Source organism: Oncorhynchus kisutch, linkage group LG11 (genome assembly GCF_002021735.2).
Source record: "Oncorhynchus kisutch isolate 150728-3 linkage group LG11, Okis_V2, whole genome shotgun sequence".
Classification (NCBI taxonomy): Eukaryota; Metazoa; Chordata; class Actinopteri; order Salmoniformes; family Salmonidae; genus Oncorhynchus; species Oncorhynchus kisutch.
The window spans coordinates 21146904-21166991 of record NC_034184.2 but is presented as its reverse complement, the minus strand read 5'-3'; the positions used below and the strand labels follow the sequence as shown (position 1 = coordinate 21166991).

At 40.4% G+C, this 20088-nt stretch overlaps 1 protein-coding gene across 1 annotated transcript; it reads left to right on the top strand.

Moving 5' to 3' along the window:
- Positions 1-2613: 2613 nt before the first annotated feature.
- On the top strand, positions 2614-19600 carry srgn (serglycin). The gene is made up of 3 exons (XM_020495502.2): positions 2614-2794; positions 15550-15688; positions 17476-19600. The coding sequence occupies exons 1-3, from the start codon at positions 2725-2727 to the stop codon at positions 17684-17686; spliced, it is 420 nt and encodes a 139-aa protein (XP_020351091.1). The 5' UTR covers positions 2614-2724; the 3' UTR covers positions 17687-19600.
- Positions 19601-20088: the final 488 nt, after the last annotated feature.

Below are 20088 nucleotides of genomic sequence, written 5' to 3'. Positions count from 1 at the left end.
ACTTTACAGTACAATGTAAAAAGAAATCTAGCTGGTCCAGCTCAAGATCTTTTAGTAAGTAGTTCCACAGCCTTTTTTAGTTAACTAAACTTTTTGGAGGAGTGTTGCATAAACTTCACATGAGAGTAAAGGACTGTCTTGCTTAGCGAGCAGTACTGCTGCCTCCTGATTTGGCTCATACCAGGACCACTGCCTCACAAACACATGTGAAGTGTCTTTGTCACGTTCTGACCATAGTTCTTTTGTGTTTTCCTTGTTTTAGTGTTGGTCAGGACGTGAGCTGGGTGGGCATTCTATGGGCATTCTATGTTGTGTGTCTAGTTTGTCCGTTTCTATGTATGGCCTGATATGGTTCTCAATCAGAGGCAGGTGTTAGTCATCGTCTCTGATTGGGAACCTTATTTAGGTAGCTTGTTTTGTGTTGGGGTTTGTGGGTGGTTGTTTCCTGTCTTTGTGTTCACTGCACCAGATAGGACTGTTTTGTTTTTTTTGGCCACGTTTGTTGTTTTGTAATTGTGTTCATGTTTAGTTTCTCTTATTAAAAACCATGAACTCTAACCACGCTCTAACCCCCCCACCCTTGTATATTTTGAGTATGGCTTGAAATGCACCAAGTTGTTTGGTGTTTTCTACAGTTTTACATTCCAACAGTCATTTATTTTTCCGACTCAAACCACATCCAAGATGGTGACTAACCACACTTCAACATTTCACTTGTTACCAATAACATCTGTAAAATATAGTATCCATACAGTCACTTACAACAATATACACTATTGTTCAAAAGTTTGGTGTCACTTAGAAATGTCCTTGTTTTTGAAAGAAAAGTTTATTTTATTTTCCATTAAAATAATATCAAATTGATCAGAAATACATTGTAGACATTGTTAATGTTGTAAATGACTATTGTAGCTGGAAACGGCAGATTTTTTATGGAATATCTATGTAGGCATACAGAGGCCCATTATCAGCAACCATCACTCCTGGTGTCCAATGGCACGTTGTGTTAGCTAATCCAAGTTTATAATTTTTAAAGGCTAAATGATCATTAGAAAACCCTTTTGCACAGCTGTTAGCACAGCTGAAAACTGTTTTGCTGATTAAAGCAATAAAACTGGCCTTTAGACTAGTTGAGTATCTGGAGCATCAGCATTTGTGGGTTCGATTGCAGGCTCAAAATGGCCATAAAGACCTTTCTTCTGAAACCCATCAGTCTATTCTTGTTCTGAGAAATGAAGGCTATTCCATGAGAGAAATTGCCAAGAAACTGAAGATCTTGTACAACGCTGTGTACTACTCGCTTCACAGAACAGTACAAACTGGCCCTAACCAGAATAGAAAGAGGAGTGGGAGGCCCCGGTGCACAACTGAGCAAGAGGACAAGTACATTAGAGTGTCTAGTTTGAGAAACAGATGCCTCACAAGTCCTCAACTGGCAGCGTCATTAAATAGTACCCGCAAAACACCAGTCTCAACGTCAACATTGAAGAGGCGACTCCGGGATGCTGGCCTTCTAGGCAGAGTTGCAAAGAAAAAGCTATTTCTCAGACTGGCCAATAAAAAGAAACGCTTAAGATGGGCAAAAGAACACAGACACTGGACAGAGGAAGTTTGGAAAAAAGTGTCATGGTCAGACAAATCTAAGTTTGAGGTGTTCAGATCACAAAGAAGAACATTCGTGAGACGCATAAAACATGAAAAGATGCTGGAGGAGTTCTTGACGCCATCTGCCAAGCATGGTGGAGGCAATGTGATGGTCTGGGTGTGCTTTGGTGGTGGTAAAGTGGGAGATTTTACAGGGTAAAATGGATATTGAAGAAGGAAGGCAATCACTCCATTTTGCAATGCCATACCCTGTGGACATCTCTTATTTGGAGCCAATTTCCTCCTACAACAGGACAATGACCCAAAGCACAGCTCCAAACTATGCAATAATTATTTATGGAAGAAGCAGCCGGCTGGTATTCTGTCTATAATGGAGTGGCCAGCACAGTTACCGGATCTCAACCCTATTGAGCTGTTGTGGGAGCAGCTTGACCATATGGCATGTAAGAAGTACCTATCAATTCAATCCATTTTGTGGGAGGTGTTTCAGGAAGCACGGGGTGACAACTAGAATGCCACTGGTCTGCAAGGCTGTAATTGCTGCAAATGGAGAATTCTTTGATGAAAGCAAAGTTTGAAGGACACAATTATTATCTCAATTAAAAATCCTTATTTATGACCATTTCAACATCTTGACTATATTTCCTATTCATTGTGCACCTTATTTCATGTATGTTTTCATTTAAAACAAGGACATTTCTGAGTGACTACTATCAATTAATCTATTGGATTATCTGTTGGGTCAAAGAGAGAATTTTGATGATTCAAATGATGCTATGTGTCAACAGATTATGGTCTACTGCAGTTTTACAGTTTTACAGACCACAACTTTTTCTAGCCGTTGAATGTTCAGATATACTGTATTAATCATCTTTATTTAGGCTATATCTACGTTATTAACTCAATGTGGTGAACGTCGGCATGCTATATATTGAAGACAATAACTTTCCACTGCAGATGTTAAACTTCTTACGAAGACGTCTGGTTTCAGGAAATAATGACGCATAAATGGGCAGGGTTTGGAGACATTCAACAGCACGATTAAGTGTATTTAAGAATATTCACACAGAGGTTATTCTTTAAAGGATATATTGACGTCTCCTCATTACAAAGGAAATAATGAAGGTACTGAATTTGAAGATCTGTCTGACACTGGCTGTCATTTTCTTTCTCGCAGATAACGGATTTGGTATGTAGCCTATTCAAATAAATAATAGGCATTATCAAATGTTTGGATTAGCCACATGTTGGGTACTACAGTATTTAATTGTTGAGAAAAGTAAGTAGGTGTAGTTACGGATTTGTAACAATAACATTTATGTTGATTAATTCATGTTGAAAACGTATCTGCACTTCTGCTATCAATGTAATGTCTGCTTTTGGCACGCTTGACAAAATACCCTAGGTTGCTGACAAGATGTCACGAAACCGGGTCTGTGTATTTTGTCTACATTTGTCTGTATTTTCTGACTGGATGACTTCTTTTTTCACAACCAGAATAAAGTATGAGTGAGAGTATTAAAACATTTGAAGAACCACAAATGAGAACAATGCACATGTTGCTCATAACTTTAAATTGTCATTTATAAAAGGGGTGGTTGCATAAGTGAAAGTGTAATTTGATCGGTAACGCTTTATTTTAAGGGGTCGCATCATAATTCAGCTCATTGACATAATTGCAATAAAGGGCTCTAGGGTCTGATTTCCAGGCCAAATGTGAAAAACAGGTTCACATTCCCCAAAAAATCTTAGAATTGGTCATTATTTAAGGGTGCATTTTTCATCTGATTGTCAAACAATCACTTCAAAAAGGCGCTCCTGTAGCCACGCATTGTGCTCCTGCAATTTGATGAATGGAAAGAGACATCCGTTACAAAACACTTTGTGTATTGTAAACGGTGTGTATTGTAAACGTGTATTTTAATGACATTCTGCAATTGTCATTGGGCTTACACGGCCTGCATTGATGCAGCAACCACAGCTGTCCAAGCGCGTCTCGGTCGTTGCCACTCATCTCCGCTTGTCAAAATGTACAATTTGTAATGTGGCTGACATGCGGTAGTGTTAAATAATGGTGTAAAATAGCCTATATTTTTCATGTCATTTTGTGTTAATTATTGTGTTAGGCTCACGTTTTACCGGTACAGCATACCCCCAATATTTATTTTTGCCGGGATGCTGTACAAGACCATACCGGCTTACTTTCACCCCTGGTTATGGTTAAACTTGTGAAATAGTCAATCGTTAATTGCCAAATTGTAAGCCTATTAAGCTTGGTTGAATAATTGTTTATAAATGCACTTAAAATGATCATAAGAGCATTCTCACTTTTTAATGGGATGCATTGGTGCAATTATTTATTTATCCCAGGAATTAAGGCATCAGGTCAAGATCTGCCTATCTGTGCAACACGCTCTAAATAAGAATGACCTCGAACATGCCCACGTGTTGACACTGGCGTCATGTGACAGTGCGCAGAGAATATGGTCAAGTAGGTCAGTGTGCAAATGCCACTTTCAAAACAACTCGGAAATCTCCGGGAACTCGGGGAAAAATTATCTCCGACTGGGAAAATAGTTTTGAAAGGTCATCAAATTTAGAACTACAAGTCGGAAACTCTGGCATCTTTCTAGAACTCTGACTTTCCGACCTGACGTCATGATTTGATCTGTTTTTTTCCGAGTTCCCAGATGTCTTGAAAGCACCAAAAATCCAGACATGAAAGAAACAAAGTGTTGTAGGTGACAACAAAGTGTTTTTGGAAACATGAATTCTGCTGGATGATTTAGCATAGGTAGTTAGCTTGCTAGCCTAATGTTAGTTAGCTAACTGTAACTAGCTAGCAAACGTCAGCTCATGTTTTTGTTTGACCTACCAACTAGGCTAGCTAGCTATAGTTACCATCTAATATAGTTTTTTGGGGATTAGCTAGCATGCTAACCTTGACTAACTAACTAGCAAGCTAAAGCTGGCAATTATGCTATGGTCGCTCCTTGCTAGATAACTAACTAGCTAACGTTAGATTGTCTCGATGGTCTTCCCTGAACCTTGGGTAAAACGTGAGACTTAGAATTGGTCATTCATTGAGTAACGTTAGTGCCTTTTCAATGTAGCTAATAATTTAACACTAGATCATTTATCAGCACAGATAGAACAGTGAGACAGATATTTCACCGGATGTATAAATGTGAAGCATCCGGTTGGCGTATCCACTCACTACCAGTAGCCAGAAGTGGGAGAAGATTGATTTTGGCCGACATTCTGATAATTTTCACATCGATGAAACATTTGATCTCCATACAGTTTTCTGTTTCCAAAACTAGAATCTGTAACAAACAGATTGGACAGCGTTTTGTAGACTTTACCCTTGCCAATGTTTAACAAATTGCGTTTAGAATGAGTGCAAAGGTGAATTGAGTTATTGCACACGCGCACTTCAGAGTAGGCGTTCCCTAACGGAAATATGCAGATAAATGCTAGAATACGCCAATAGGATCTCACTAGCTTGTGCCTGTTCTGCCCTCTATGACTAATTTGCTCCAATTGGAAACGACAGGCTCTGATCTATCTCGGGATAGATAAACAAGTCTTTGTTATTAGTGTTAGCAAGCACTAATATGGCTAGCGGGATATCACAACAAACTAGCTAGGTAGTTATGTAGGCCAAGCTATGCCTAAATCATAATGAAGATAACCAGAGGTAATAGTGTCTATGCTAAATTGTCATATACATTCTTCTTCTCTACCACAGATACCTACAATTGATTTTTTCTTTATTTTATATCACCTTTATTTAACCAGGTAGGATAGTTGAGAACAAGTTCTCATTTGAAACCAAGATGGCATAGCAGTTCAGACGTCTTTTGTCCTCGTCTTGTCGTGTCCTGTATATATATATATATTTACAACTTTTTTCACGTACATTTTATTTTTATTTTCCATCAACTCATCTTCAAAACACTCTCCTGCAACCCGCCTCACCAATTTATATTTATAAAAATCTGTAATCCTCCAAGAAGCTAGCCAGAAACTCCAAGAAGCTAGCCAGAAGCTAGCCAGGAGCTAGCCAGAAGCGAGCCCAGAAGCTAATCCAGAAGCTAATCAGAAGCTAGTTCAGAAGCTAGTTAGCTTCTTTACTGGCAATTCGTTAGTATTCAGCTAACCACGGTTTGTGGTCATCAGCTATCCTTTAGCTCGAAAATCTATCGCCAGTTTTGTATGGCGCAGCACAGCTCGGAACGGAACATACCGGACCAATTTTTCTCTCCATGTCCCTGGATTTCAACTGCTCTCTGGACATTCATACCCGGATCTCACAACTAGCTAGCTGCTATCCGTGTGACTATCGGCTGTCGTCGATTCCGGAGCAAACATCAATTATTCCGGAGCTAGCCAGCTCCGTCAATCACTCCTGGGCTGCAGTCACCTATCCGGACCCGTTTTACTGCCTACGCGGAGCCCCACCGGGCCTTCACAACTGGACTACCGACGTTATCTACCCGAAGGAGATCCGGCTGGCTCCTCCGTCGCAACGTTACCTGAACGCCCATCTGCGGCCTGCTAACCGTTAGTTGTTTTACCGGCTGCTATCTGAATAGACAATCGGACAATTTATTTATTTTTATTATTATTATGTTTTCTTCTTGGGCCTCTATAACTATATCTATTGTTTTTATTTTAGTTGTTGTTGTGTGATTTGGATTAATCCCCTCTACCACACGGAACCCCACTAATCTACTGACGGAACGCAAGAGGTGGCTAACAACAGACCTCCATCCTATGCTAGCTTGCTACCGATGGCCTGGCTAGCTGTCTAAATCGCCGTGACCCCCAACCAACCTCTCCACTCACTGGACCCTATTGATCACTCGACTAAGCATGCCTCTCCTTAATGTCAATATGTCTTGTCCATTGCTGTTCTGGTTATTGTTTATTGGCTTATTTCACTGTAGAGCCTCTAGTCCTGCTCACTATACCTTATCCAACCTATTAGTTCCACCACCCACACATGCAATGACATCTCCTGGTTTCAATGATGTTTCTAGAGACAATATCTCTCTCTTCATCACTCAATACCTAGGTTTACCTCCACTGTATTCACATCCTACCATACCTTTGTCCGTACATTATACCTTGATGCTATTTTATCGCCCCCAGAAACCTCCTTCTACTCTCTGTTCCAGACGTTCTAGACGACCAATTCTTATTGCTTTTAGCCGCACCCTTATTCTACTCCTCCTATGTTCCTCTGGCGATGTAGAGGTGAATCCAGGCCCTGCAGTGCCTAGCTCCACTCCTATTCCCCAGGCGCTCTCTTTTGACGACTTCTGTAACCGTAATAGCCTTGGTTTCATGCATGTTAACATTAGAAGCCTCCTCCTTAAGTTTGTTCTATTCACTACTTTAGCACACTCTGCCAACCCGGATGTTCTAGCTGTGTCTGAATCCTGGCTTAGGAAGACCACCAAAAATTCAGAAATGTTAATTCCAAACTACAACATTTTCAGACAAGATAGAACTGCCAAAGGGGGCGGTGTTGCAATCTACTGCAAAGATAGCCTGCAGAGTTCTGTCCTACTATCCAGGTCTGTACCCAAACAATTTGAACTTCTACTTTTAAAAATCCACCTCTCTAAAAACAAGTCTCTCACCGTTGCCGCCTGCTTTAGACCACCCTCTGCCCCCAGCTGTGCTCTGGACACCATATGTGAACTGATTGCCCCCCATCTATCTTCAGAGCTTGTGCTGCTAGGCGACCTAAACTGGAACATGCTTAACACCCCAGCCATCCTACAATCTAAACTTGATGCCCTCAATCTCACACAAATTATCAATGAACCTACCAGGTACCTCCCCAAAGCCTTAAACACAGGCACCCTCATAGATATCATCCTAACCAACTTCCCCTCTAAATACACCTCTGCTGTCTTCAACCAAGATCTCAGCGATCACTGCCTCATTGCCTGCATCCGTAATGAGTCAGCGGTCAAACGACCTCCACTCATCACTGTAAAACGCTCCCTGAAACACTTCAGCGAGCAGGCCTTTCTAATCGACCTGGCCGGGGTATCCTGGAAGGATATTGATCTCATCCCGTCAGTAGAGGATGCCTGGATATTTTTTTAAATGCCTTCCTAACCATCTTAAATAAACATGCCCCATTCAAGAAATTTAGAACCAGGAACAGATATAGCCCTTGGTTCTCCCCAGACCTGACTGCCCTTAACCAACACAAAAACATCCTATGGCGTTCTGCATTAGCATCGAACAGCCCCCGTGATATGCAGCTGTTCAGGGAAGCTAGAAACCATTATACACAGGCAGTTAGAAAAGCCAAGGCTAGCTTTTTCAAGCAGAAATTTGCTCCCTGCAACACTAACTCAAAAAAGTTCTGGGACACTGTAAAGTCCATGGAGAATAAGAACACCTCCTCCCAGCTGCCCACTGCACTGAAGATAGGAAACACTGTCACCACTGATAAATCCACCATAATTGAGAATTTCAATAAGCATTTTTCTACGGCTGGCCATGCTTTCCACCTGGCTACTCCTACCCCGGTCAACAGCACTGCACCCCCAACAGCAACTCACCCAAGCCTTCCCCATTTCTCCTTCTACCAAATCCATTCAGCTGATGTTCTGAAAGAGCTGCAAAATCTGGACCCCTACAAATCAGCCGGGCTAGACAATCTGGACCCTTTCTTTCTAAAATTATCTGCCGAAAGTGTTGCCACCCCTATTACTAGCCTGTTCAACCTCTCTTTCGTGTTGTCTGAGATTCCCAAAGATTGGAAAGCAGCTGCGGTCATCCCCCTCTTCAAAGGGGGGGGACACTCTTGACCCAAACTGCTACAGACCTATATCTATCCTACCATGCCTTTCTAAGGTCTTCGAAAGCCAAGTCAACAAACAGATTACCGACCATTTCGAATCTCACCATACCTTCTCTGCTATGCAATCTGGTTTCAGAGCTGGTCATGGGTGCACCTCAGCCACGCTCAAGGTCCTAAACGATATCTTAACCGCCATCGATAAGAAACATTACTGTGCAGCCGTATTCATTGATCTGGCCAAGGCTTTCGACTCTGTCAATCACCACATCCTCATCGGCAGACTCGACAGCCTTGGTTTCTCAAATGATTGCCTCGCCTGGTTCACCAACTACTTCTCTGATAGAGTTCAGTGTGTCAAATCATCGGAGGGTCTGCTGTCCGGACCTCTGGCAGTCTCTATGGGGGTGCCACAGGGTTCAATTCTTGGACCGACTCTCTTCTCTGTATACATCAATGAGGTCGCTCTTGCTGCTGGTGAGTCTCTGATCGACCTCTACGCAGACGACACCATTCTGTATACTTCCGGCCCTTCTTTGGACACTGTGTTAACAACCCTCCAGGCAAGCTTCAATGCCATACAACTCTCCTTCTGTGGCCTCCAATTGCTCTTAAATACAAGTAAAACTAAATGCATGCTCTTCAACCGATCGCTACCTGCACCTACCCGCCTGTCCAACATCACTACTCTGGACGGCTCTGACTTAGAATACGTGGACAACTACAAATACTTAGGTGTCTGGTTAGACTGTAAACTCTCCTTCCAGACCCATATCAAACATCTCCAATCCAAAGTTAAATCTAGAATTGGCTTCCTATTTCGCAACAAAGCATCCTTCACTCATGCTGCCAAACATACCCTTGTAAAACTGACCATCCTACCAATCCTCGACTTTGGCGATGTCATTTACAAAATAGCCTCCAATACCCTACTCAACAAATTGGATGCAGTCTATCACAGTGCAATCCGTTTTGTCACCAAAGCCCCATATACTACCCACCATTGCGACCTATACGCTCTCGTTGGCTGGCCCTCGCTTCATACTCGTCGCCAAACCCACTGGCTCCATGTCATCTACAAGACCCTGCTAGGTAAAGTCCCCCCTTATCTCAGCTCGCTGGTCACCATAGCATCTCCCACCTGTAGCACACGCTCCAGCAGGTATATCTCTCTAGTCACCCCCAAAACCAATTCTTTCTTTGGCCGCCTCTCCTTCCAGTTCTCTGCTGCCAATGACTGGAACGAACTACAAAAATCTCTGAAACTGGAAACACTTATCTCCCTCACTAGCTTTAGGCACCAACAGTCAGAGCAGCTCACAGATTACTGCACCTGTACATAGCCCACCTATAATTTAGCCCAAACAACTACCTCTTTCCCAACTGTATTTAATTTATTTATTTATTTTGCTCCTTTGCACCCCATTATTTTTATTTCTACTTTGCACATTCTTCCATTGCAAAACTACCATTCCAGTGTTTTACTTGCTATATTGTATTTACTTTGCCACCATGGCCTTTTTTTGCCTTTACCTCCCTTCTCACCTCATTTGCTCACATTGTATATAGACTTGTTTATACTGTATTATTGACTGTATGTTTGTTTTACTCCATGTGTAACTCTGTGTCGTTGTATCTGTCGAACTGCTTTGCTTTATCTTGGCCAGGTCGCAATTGTAAATGAGAACTTGTTCTCAACTTGCCTACCTGGTTAAATAAAGGTCAACTAAAATTAAAAATTAAAAAATTAAAACTGAAACCAAGATAAAGCAAAGCAGTTCGACACATACAACAACACATGGAATAAACAAACATACAGTCAATAATACAGTAGAGAAAGAAAGTATATATACAGTGTGTGCAAATGAGGTAAGATAAGGGAGGTAAGGCAATACAATAGGCCATAGTGGCGAGGTAATTACGATATAGCAATTAAACACTGGAGTGATAGATGTGCAGAAGATGAATGTGCAAGTAGAGATACTGGGGTGCAAAGGAGCAAAATAAATAAATAAATACAGTATGGGGATGAGGTAGTTGGATGGGCTATTTACAGATGGGCTATGTACAGGTGCAATGATCTGTGAGCTGCTCTGACAGCTGGTGCTTGAAGTTAGTGAGGGAGATAAGAGTCTCCAGCTTCAGCGATTTTTTCAGATCCAACCATAATATCAAGGTCTCTGCTTACAAGAGATAAACAGATGAAGACAAAGACAGTTGTCAGTTTCCATTTTGTAATGTTAAAAAGGGAAGAAAGAGACAATCCGTTTTTTCTAAATTAGCTGTCTAGGCCAGTGTTTCCCAACTCCAGTCCTCGAGTACCCCCAACAGTATTTACATTTTTATTGAAGCCCCGGACAAATACACCTGATTCAACTTTTCAACTAATCATCGAGTCCTCTACCTCCCTTATCCTACCTCAGTTGCACACACTATATATACTTTCCTATTGTATTATTGACTATGTGTAAGGGGCCTCCAATTGTTTTAATGGACGGGATCTTCATAAGACAAGTACTGGAAGCAATAGAACACTATGAAAAATCTGGGAACCAGACCTGGTATTCATAGCTGACTTTGAAAAGGCTTTTGATAAAGTATGACTGGAATTTATATATAAATGCCTGGAATATTTCAATTTAAGAGAATCTCTTATACAAGGCGTTAAAGTTATGTATAGAAAAACTAGGTGTAAAATAGTATTTAATTGCTACTTCTCAGAAAGTTTTAAATTGTCAAGAGGAGTAAAACAAGGTTGCCCACTATCAGCATATCTATTTAATATGGCCATCGAAATGTTAGATGATTAAAATCAGATCCAACAATAATACCAAAGGCCTGGAAATCCAGGTCTTAAAAACAAAGGTGTCATTGTACGCTGAATATTCATGTTTTCTTTTAAATCCACAATTTGGATCCCTCCTCAGCCTCATAGAGTATCTAGATACTTTTTCTAACGTCTCTGGATTACAACAACATTTATGATATGTTTACAATATTAAGTATTGATTCACCAAAAATTACAACTTTTACATTACCTTGTTGTTTACCAATAAAATGATCTGACAGTGAAGTGGACATCCTCGGTATCCATATCCTGAAAGAAAGAAATATTCTCATTACAATACATTTTAATGGAAAGTTTGTAGAAATAGATAAGATCGTGCAACCGTAGAATGGAAAATACCTGTCTATTTGTTGAAAAATCACCCTGATTAACTCTTTAGTCATATCCCAGTTTACCTATTTGCTTATGGCCTTGCCTACACCTAGCGACTTGTTCATCTCCACCTCGCTGATCCTCAACACTGGGGCCCCACAAGGGTGCGTTCTGAGCCCTCTCCTGTACTCCCTGTTCACGCATGACTGCTTGGCCATGCACGCCTCAAACTCAATCATCAAGTTTGCGGACGACACTACAGTGGTAGACTTGATTACCAACAACGACGAGTCGGCCTACAGGGAGGAACAACGACGAGACGGCCTACAGGGAGGAGGTGAGGGCCCTCGGAGTGTGGTGTCAGGAAAATAACCTCACACTCAACGTCAACAAAACAAAGGAGATGATTGTGGACTTCAGGAAACAGCAGAGGGAGCACCCCCCTATCCACATCGACAGGACAGTAGTGGAGAGGGTAGTAAGTTTTAAGTTCCTCGGCGTACACATCACGGACAAACTGAATTGGTCCACCCACACAGACAGCTTTGTGAAGAAAGTGCAGCAGCACCTCTTAAACCTCAGGAGGCTGAAGAAATGTGTCTTGTCACCAAAAGCACTCACAAACATCTACAGATGCACAATCGAGAGCATCCTGTCGGGCTGTATCACCGCCTGGTACGGCAACTGCTCCGCCCACAACCGTAAGGCTCTCCAGAGGGTAGTGAGGTCTACACAACGCATCACCGGGGGCAAACTACCTGCCCTCCAGGACACCTACACCACCCGATGTCACAGGAAGGCCATAAAGATCATCAAGGACAACAACCACCTGAGCCACTGCCTGTTCACCCCACTATCATCCAGAAGGCGAGGTCAGTACAGGTGCATCAAAGCAGGGACCGAGAGACTGAAAAACTTCTATCTCAAGGCCATCAGACTGTTAAACAGCCACCACTAACATTGAGTGACTGCTGCCAACACACTGACTCAACTCCAGCTCACTTTAATAATGGAAATGGATGGAAATTGATGTAAAAAATGTATCACTAACCACTTTAAACAATGCCACTTAATATAATGTTTACATACCCTACATTACTCATCTCATTTGGATATGTATATACTGTACTCTCTGTCATCTACTGTATCTTGCCATCTTTATGTAATACATGTATCACTAGCCACTTTAAACTATGCCACTTTTATGTTTACATACCCTACATTACTCATCTCATATGTATATACTGTACTCGATACCATCTACTGCATTTTATCTATGCCGTTTGGTACCATCATTCATTCATATATCTTTATGTACATATTCTTTATCCCTTTACACTTGTGTGTATAAGGTAGTAGTTGTGGAATTGTTAGGTTAGATTACTTGTTGGTTATTAATGCATTTTCGGAACTAGAAGCACAAGCATTTCGCTACACTCGCATTAACATCTGCTAACCATGTGTATGTGACAAATAAAATTTGATTTGATTTTAAATGATATGTGCAAGAAATATTCCATTTTATTAGGAACGGCAAGCCAGACAAAATTAAACAGCCTATTTATATAATGAACATGAATTCAGAGGGCAGAAATGATTAAACATTTAAAAGAATGACTAACTAAAGGCAACAGTCATTCTGGTCGCAGGTTCAGGAATGGTTGAAGAATTGCCACATTTACTTGGAGCTAACTCTGCAAATAGCACTGCTGGGTTAAAAAGTCATAGTCAAGGGCCTCCCAAGTGACACAGCAATCTAAGACACTGCGTCACTACACATCCTGGTTCGATCCCAGGCTGTGTCGTGGCCGACCAAGAGACCCATGAGGCGGCGCACAATTGGCCCAGCGTTGTCCAGGTTAAGTGGGGGTTTGGCCGGCCGGGTTGTCCATTTGTTTGTAGGTATTTTCACTTGGTAATGAGTAATAAGTCATTACATACAACATTGAGTGGAGATTTTGAAGAGTGCGCATTCATGGGTTGGTAATTAGAGCCTATTTATCCTCCAGCCTTTGTAATCTCTGACACCCAGTGCAACTGCCAACAAGAGATTACAACCTTGGGACAGTTATTACTGAATCAGATGCAGCTGAGAAGAAACTTAACACGAAATTGGTGAATTTAGTGGAAACTTGCCCATTTGTAACAAGCATGGTAACAAGCATTTGCTTTTACACATCTGTAATTACAGACTCCAATTACCACCAGTTACATGTTGTTATAGCAGTGTAACTATGAGTTATTAGAATTAACTACAATACATGTTACAGTGTAATTACACTGTAATTAGGACCCCTTAAAATGAAGTTGTACCTTTTTGGTTTAAAAATCCAAATAAGTTGACCTATATCAATTGTCGAATGCAGTAATGTTCATGTCCAACAAAGACTTAAGCTGTAGGCTACCTAATATTTATATTTTTTCAAAAGCAATAATTTACTCACAGATTGCAAGAACAAGTATCCAAGCAAGAAATGGGCAAGCGTTTCAGAGTAGGAGTGCTGATCAGGTCCCCTCTGTCCACTGTGGTCTTAAAGGCAAAACTGATCCCAAATCAGAACTCCTAGTCTGCTTGGTACAGAAGGCCCTTGAACAGTTTAGATAGAGCACGTGTCAAACTCATTCCACTAAGGGTCGAGTGTCTGCGGGTTTTCGCTCCACGCTTGTACTTGATTGATGAATTAAGGTCACTAATTAGTAAGGAACCTCCCTCACCTGGTTGTCTATAGGTCTTAATTGAAAGGAAAAAACAAAAACCCACAGACACTCGGCCTGCCGTGGAATGAGTTTGACACCCCTGCCCTAAACCTTTTCAGGCCTATTGATTATGCACAGGCTGCAGGCATTATTTTGGGGCGGCAGCGTAGCCTAGCGGTTAGGGTGTTGCACTAGTAACCGAAAGGTTGCAAGTTTGAATCCCCGAGCTGACAAGGTACAAATCTGTCGTTCTGCCCCTGAACAAGGCAGTTAACCCACTGTTCCTAGGCTGTCTTTGAAAATAAAAATCACCAACAAACTAACATGGTCCAAGCACACCAAGACAGTCGTAAAGATGGCACGACAAAATCTATTCCCCCACAGGAGACTTAAAAGATTTGGCATGGGTCCTCGGATCCTCAAAAGGTTCTACAGCTGCACCATTGAAAGCATCCTGACAGGTTGCATCACTGCCTGGTATGGTAACTGCTCGGCCTCCGACCACAAGGCACTACAGAGAGTAGGGCGTACGGCCCAGTACATCACTTGGGCCAAGCTTCGTGCCATCCAGGACCTCTATACCAGGCGGTGTCAGAGGAAGGCCCTAAAAATTGTCAAAGACTCCAGCCACCCTAGTCATAGACTGTTCTCTCTGTTATCGCACGGCAAGTGGTACTGGAGCGCCAAGTCTAGGTCCAAAAGGCTTCTAAACAGCTTCTACCCCCAAGCCATAAGACTTCTGAACATCTAATCAAATGGCTACCCAAACTATTTGCACCCCCCCCCCCCCCTATTTTACGCTGCTGCTACTAAACTGTTATTATCTATGCATAGTCACTTTAATAACTCTACCTACATGTACATTTGACCTCAATTACCTCGACTAACTGACACTGACTCATTACCAGTTCCCCCTGTACAGTATATAGCCCCGCTATTGTTATTTGACTGTTGCTCTCAAATTATTTGTTACTTTTATTTATTTTTTGTAGGTATTTTTCATACAACTGCATTGTTGGTTAAGAGCTTGTAAGTAAGCATTTCACTGTAAGGTCTACACACCTGTTGTGACAAAGGCATCAAATAACATCAAATTTAATTTCATTTGATGTTACTCAGGAACCACACCTGGAAGCACCTGCTTTCAATATACTTTATATCCCTCATTTACTCAATATTCAATAGGAATATTGTCCATGAAGATTCTCTGTCACAAATTAGTTATGTTTATATGTTGTTATTCTCTTATGAAACACAGGTGCTCCAGAAAAAGGTAGATATATGTGGGTTAAGTGCAGGCCAGACGCCACGAATCCCAACTGTGAGATACAGAGGGGTCCATGGATGGACTTGCCTGGGCCTCCTGACAGACTCCCTCCATTTGCAGTAAAGGATATGTAAGTATACGTCATCGCAAATTAATTTATCCGGAGACCAAAGCTTGATGGGCTATTGAATGTCAGAATTGAGCATAATGTGACAGAATTGTCCTGACTAACTTCTTTGCTTCATTGTTTTTGATGAGATATGTCCCCATAAAGAATTGCAATAATAGACTTGATCAATAACTTTTCAGAATTTTCAAGAAACACTATACAATTTCCTGTAGTAGGAAATGTTTTTTTAATGATAGAATCAGTCTGGTAGTTGCGTACTGTGACTTGAATGGCCTCTGATATTCTTTCTCATTCCAAGAGTGATGGTAGCATACAAGAAGTAAGCACTTTATTGACTTACTAATATGAGTTTAAACTACACTCTATGGTTCTAGATTATCCTGCTGAAAGTTGAGTGTACTATGAATTAGGTGATCTAATTATACATGGGTGAAGGAGCACCCAAGCATTAATATCTGCATTCATTATATTACAGCAGACAGAAGAGAACAATATGTACTCAGCTCTGTTAAACATTTTCACTATTGAGGAAGCTAAACAATTGCTATCATAAGGAAATTTGCTCTCATATGGCCTAAGACACCGCTTCCCATTTAGTGGTTTAAGTCCTCAGCAAGACATTCTATCAGTTAGAAAACATCAGGACCTCAAAAGTGTTGTATCTCACGAAACCCTCTTCCCTATACTGTAGGTCGCACAGAAAGGGATTATCATTATAAATTCCCTCTAAGCATGTTAAAAAAAACATGGGCAAAAAGTCAGGAAATACTGTTTAATTATAAATGTTGTGTACTACGGTTGTTAAAAGTACCATGCAAACAGAAGCATTGGTAAGTTTACTAATACCTAATATCTGTACTTTACTTGACTATTTATATATTTGACAACTTTTACTTTTACTTCACTACATTCATAAATAAAATAATGTACTTTTTACTCCATAAATCCCTGACAACCAAAAGTACTCGTTACATTTGGAATGCTTAACAGGACAAGAAAATTGTAAAATTCACACACTTTTCAAGAGAACAACCCTGGTCATCCCTACCGCATCTGATCTGAAAGATTCACTAAACACATGCTTCGTTTGTAAATGATGTGTGAGTGTTGGAACGTGCCCCGGGCTACCTGTAAATTAAAATAAACAAGAAAATCTTTGCCATCTGGTTTGCTTAAAATAAGGAATTTGAAATTATTTATACTTTTACTTTTCATACTTAAGTATATTTTAGCGATTACATTTACTTTTGATACTTACGTATATTTCAAACCAAATACTTTTAGACTTTTACTCAAGTAGTATTTTACTAGGTGACATTCACTTTTACTTGAGTCATTTTCTATTAAGGTATCTTTACTTTTACTCAAGTATGACAATTGGGTACTTTTTCGACCACTGTTACTATGTAACAAATCCAATGTAGTGACTGGAGTAATAAGTGTTTCTTCACAGGTATTAGAGCAACTTTTTAATGTTTTACAACAGATTAATCTAAATGTGTTTATTTTCTAATTTACTTAGTTGATAATGTAAGCAAAGGAACACTATTTCAACAATATATTTTCTTCATAGAACAGTTTTAGAGTTATCACTCAGCCTTTCTTGTTAATCACTTTGTGAAATATTGTTGATTCAGTGCACAATTCAACTGAATACGACTTAAGGCTCCCAGACAAACGAAGCAGGGATGATGGGAGTGTAGAGACGCCTCAGCCTGTGCTGTAGTGAAAAATCATAGGAAGAGCTTAGAGGATGTAGACTGTAATGGCTTCTGTTTTTCTTCCAGAGTGCTGGAAGAGGATGGCTCAGAGCTAGAGCAGTCAGGCGAGGGTTCTGACACTGGAATCCTCTTCACTGAGCAGGGCTCTGGCGACCAGTTGGCCAGCGCAGATGTGGACGGGATTGACTACTCTAACTTTGTTTACCCACAGAAAATGACCATGGATCAGGCTCTGCCTCGTGCTCGGGAATTGAAAGAGGATCACCTGATCCTGTAGCCTGCTAGAATGCAAAATATTGAAATGTTGATGTTAATCTGTTTGTGTAAAAAAGAATTGGCTTTTGCAACCTCTCAAGATTAGAGTAGCACATGCTTTTTGACCCAGTTATTGATGCTTGGCTGTGTAAAATTGTATTTAATCTGATTTAGATAACTGAAGTTTAGTTATTTTCCCATGGAACCAGAGATTAAATTAGTCTTCCATGTGTTTTTTTCTGTATTTTTATTATTATTTCTAATACCAGCCAAGAATGTTAATAATTTTATTTTTAAACATGATTTTCAGGGGTTTATCATTTATTGTTTTACATTTTAGTCATTTAGCAGACGCTTTTATCCAGAGTGATTTACAGTAGTGAGTGCTTATATTTGTTTACATTTTAGCACTGGTCTCCTGTGGGAATCAAACCCACAACCCTTGCATTGCAAGCACCAAGGTCTACCAACTGAGCCACGATGAAAACTATAAGATATATTGTGAAACACTCTGTTTTCAAATATACTTTATTCAGAATTTCCACGATGGTCACATTCTAACATGATATCATTCCGCACTTGTATTTTCTCACCCGAGCAAAATGTTTTGACAATTTTAAGGATTAAATAAACATATGTTTTAATCATCCAATGATTTATAACTCAAATACTGTTTTAGAGAGGATTTGAGCTCCCTATGCTTCTGTAGCGTACATGAGTCGGGCTTATGGTCTTGTGATGACGTAGCCCTGCCTGTGGTATTCCCTGTTAGTCTAATGGTCAATACATTGGTTTCTCCTGTGGGAGACCATGGTTTAGATCCAGTACCAGTGGGTGCCGTTTAAGATGAGGGAGAACAATTATTTTTCTTATGAGCGTGGCCTTATTTCAATTACAGCATATTGGATGACTGTCATTCATATTCCATTCACCCAGCTCAAAGTAACATCGATAGGTTTAGGCTACTACATGAAACTCAAATTTTCTCTACACCGATCAGATGGATGCTACAAATGTTTCACTATTTAAATTTGAATGAAATTCACTGAGGATGGTCCTCCCCCTCCACTGTTCAGATCCCCACATGACACTTCCACCACACTGTGTCATTTCCTGAACTGCCCATAGTCTGTTATCACACCCTTGTGTTGAATATTTCCCGGAGCTTCGTCTGTAGAGTTTCTCATGACTTAGAAAACCTCCTGTTACAAAATATATTAGCCTGTCTTGAGTTAGTAAGTGGCAAACACACTTGCCTCTCTTTAGCAACACTTTCCAGATGAGAATGCAGGATTAAAACACTAGAGTGTATTGTTCTTTTTAGTACACACATAGTAGTGCTCAGGTTTCACTTGTGTTTTTGTATCTTTAGCTTATATGTCAAACTATAATTTTGATCTCACAGACTGTCAGTCTTTGCATTCATAGATCCATCTTTGAATTTGAGAGTGGTTACATTTCTCCAGGCTGAATAAAGAATTAAGGATTGTGCATTTAAAGGTGCAAGCCCGCTCCACCTATCCATGACTTTAGGTCACATGATAGCTCATGGATTTTAAAGTGTGATGTTTGCAACAAGAGGATTTACAGTGCACATTTTTCTGTCAAAATAAAAGTTTACTGAGTAACGCTGGATGGTCACACAGTGCTATATGTATCAGTCAAGTGATATGAATAGGGATAATCTAAACCTCTTCTAAGGAAAGTTACTGTAAACAATAGAGATATTGCCAAAACCTTCAGAAATGTATTGTCAGCCGCAAACAGTGCGTGTTAATTTACATATATTAATGTTCTTGAATGCTCCTTTCCAGGTGAAAGTGATTTTTAGCCTATGCAAGCTGCTTTGATAACATTATTTTCATACTCTGGTGACACTTCGAAAAAGAGATCTCATTCTCAATGTGATAACCTAAATAAACATCTGCTACCTTCACTTTTTCAAATCAAATCAAATGTTATTTGTCACATGCAGCGAATACAACAGGTGTAGACTTTACCGTGAAGTGCTTACTTACAAACCTGTTCCCAACAATGCAAAGTTAGCCTTGATACAAAATTTTGAACAGAAATTAAATGATTCATTGGATCAGTCTAAAACTTAAGTGCACACACTGCTGCCATCTAGTGGACAAAATCTATATTGCACCTGGGCTGGAATAATACATTTTTGCCTTTCTCTTGCATTTCAAAGATGGTACAAAAAAATACAAAAGAACAGTTGTTTTTTTCTTTGTATTATCTTTTACCAGATCTATTGTGTTATATTCTCCTACATTCCTTTCACAGTTCCATAAACTTCAAAGTGTTTCCTTTCAAATGGTACCAAGAATATGCATATTCTTGATTCAGGGCCTGAGCTACAGGCAGTTAGATTTGGTGTGTCATTTTAGGTGAACATTTAAAAAAAGGAGAAGATTCTTA

Bases quoted from the DNA above. Each gene is read 5' to 3' on its own strand.
- srgn (XM_020495502.2), top strand. From the start codon at position 2,725: ATGAAGGTACTGAATTTGAAGATCTGTCTGACACTGGCTGTCATTTTC. The intron at 2,795-15,549 runs GTATGTAGCCTA...TATGAAACACAG, and splicing joins TCTCGCAGATAACGGATTTG to GTGCTCCAGAAAAAGGTAGA. The intron at 15,689-17,475 runs GTAAGTATACGT...TTTTTCTTCCAG, and splicing joins CCATTTGCAGTAAAGGATAT to AGTGCTGGAAGAGGATGGCT.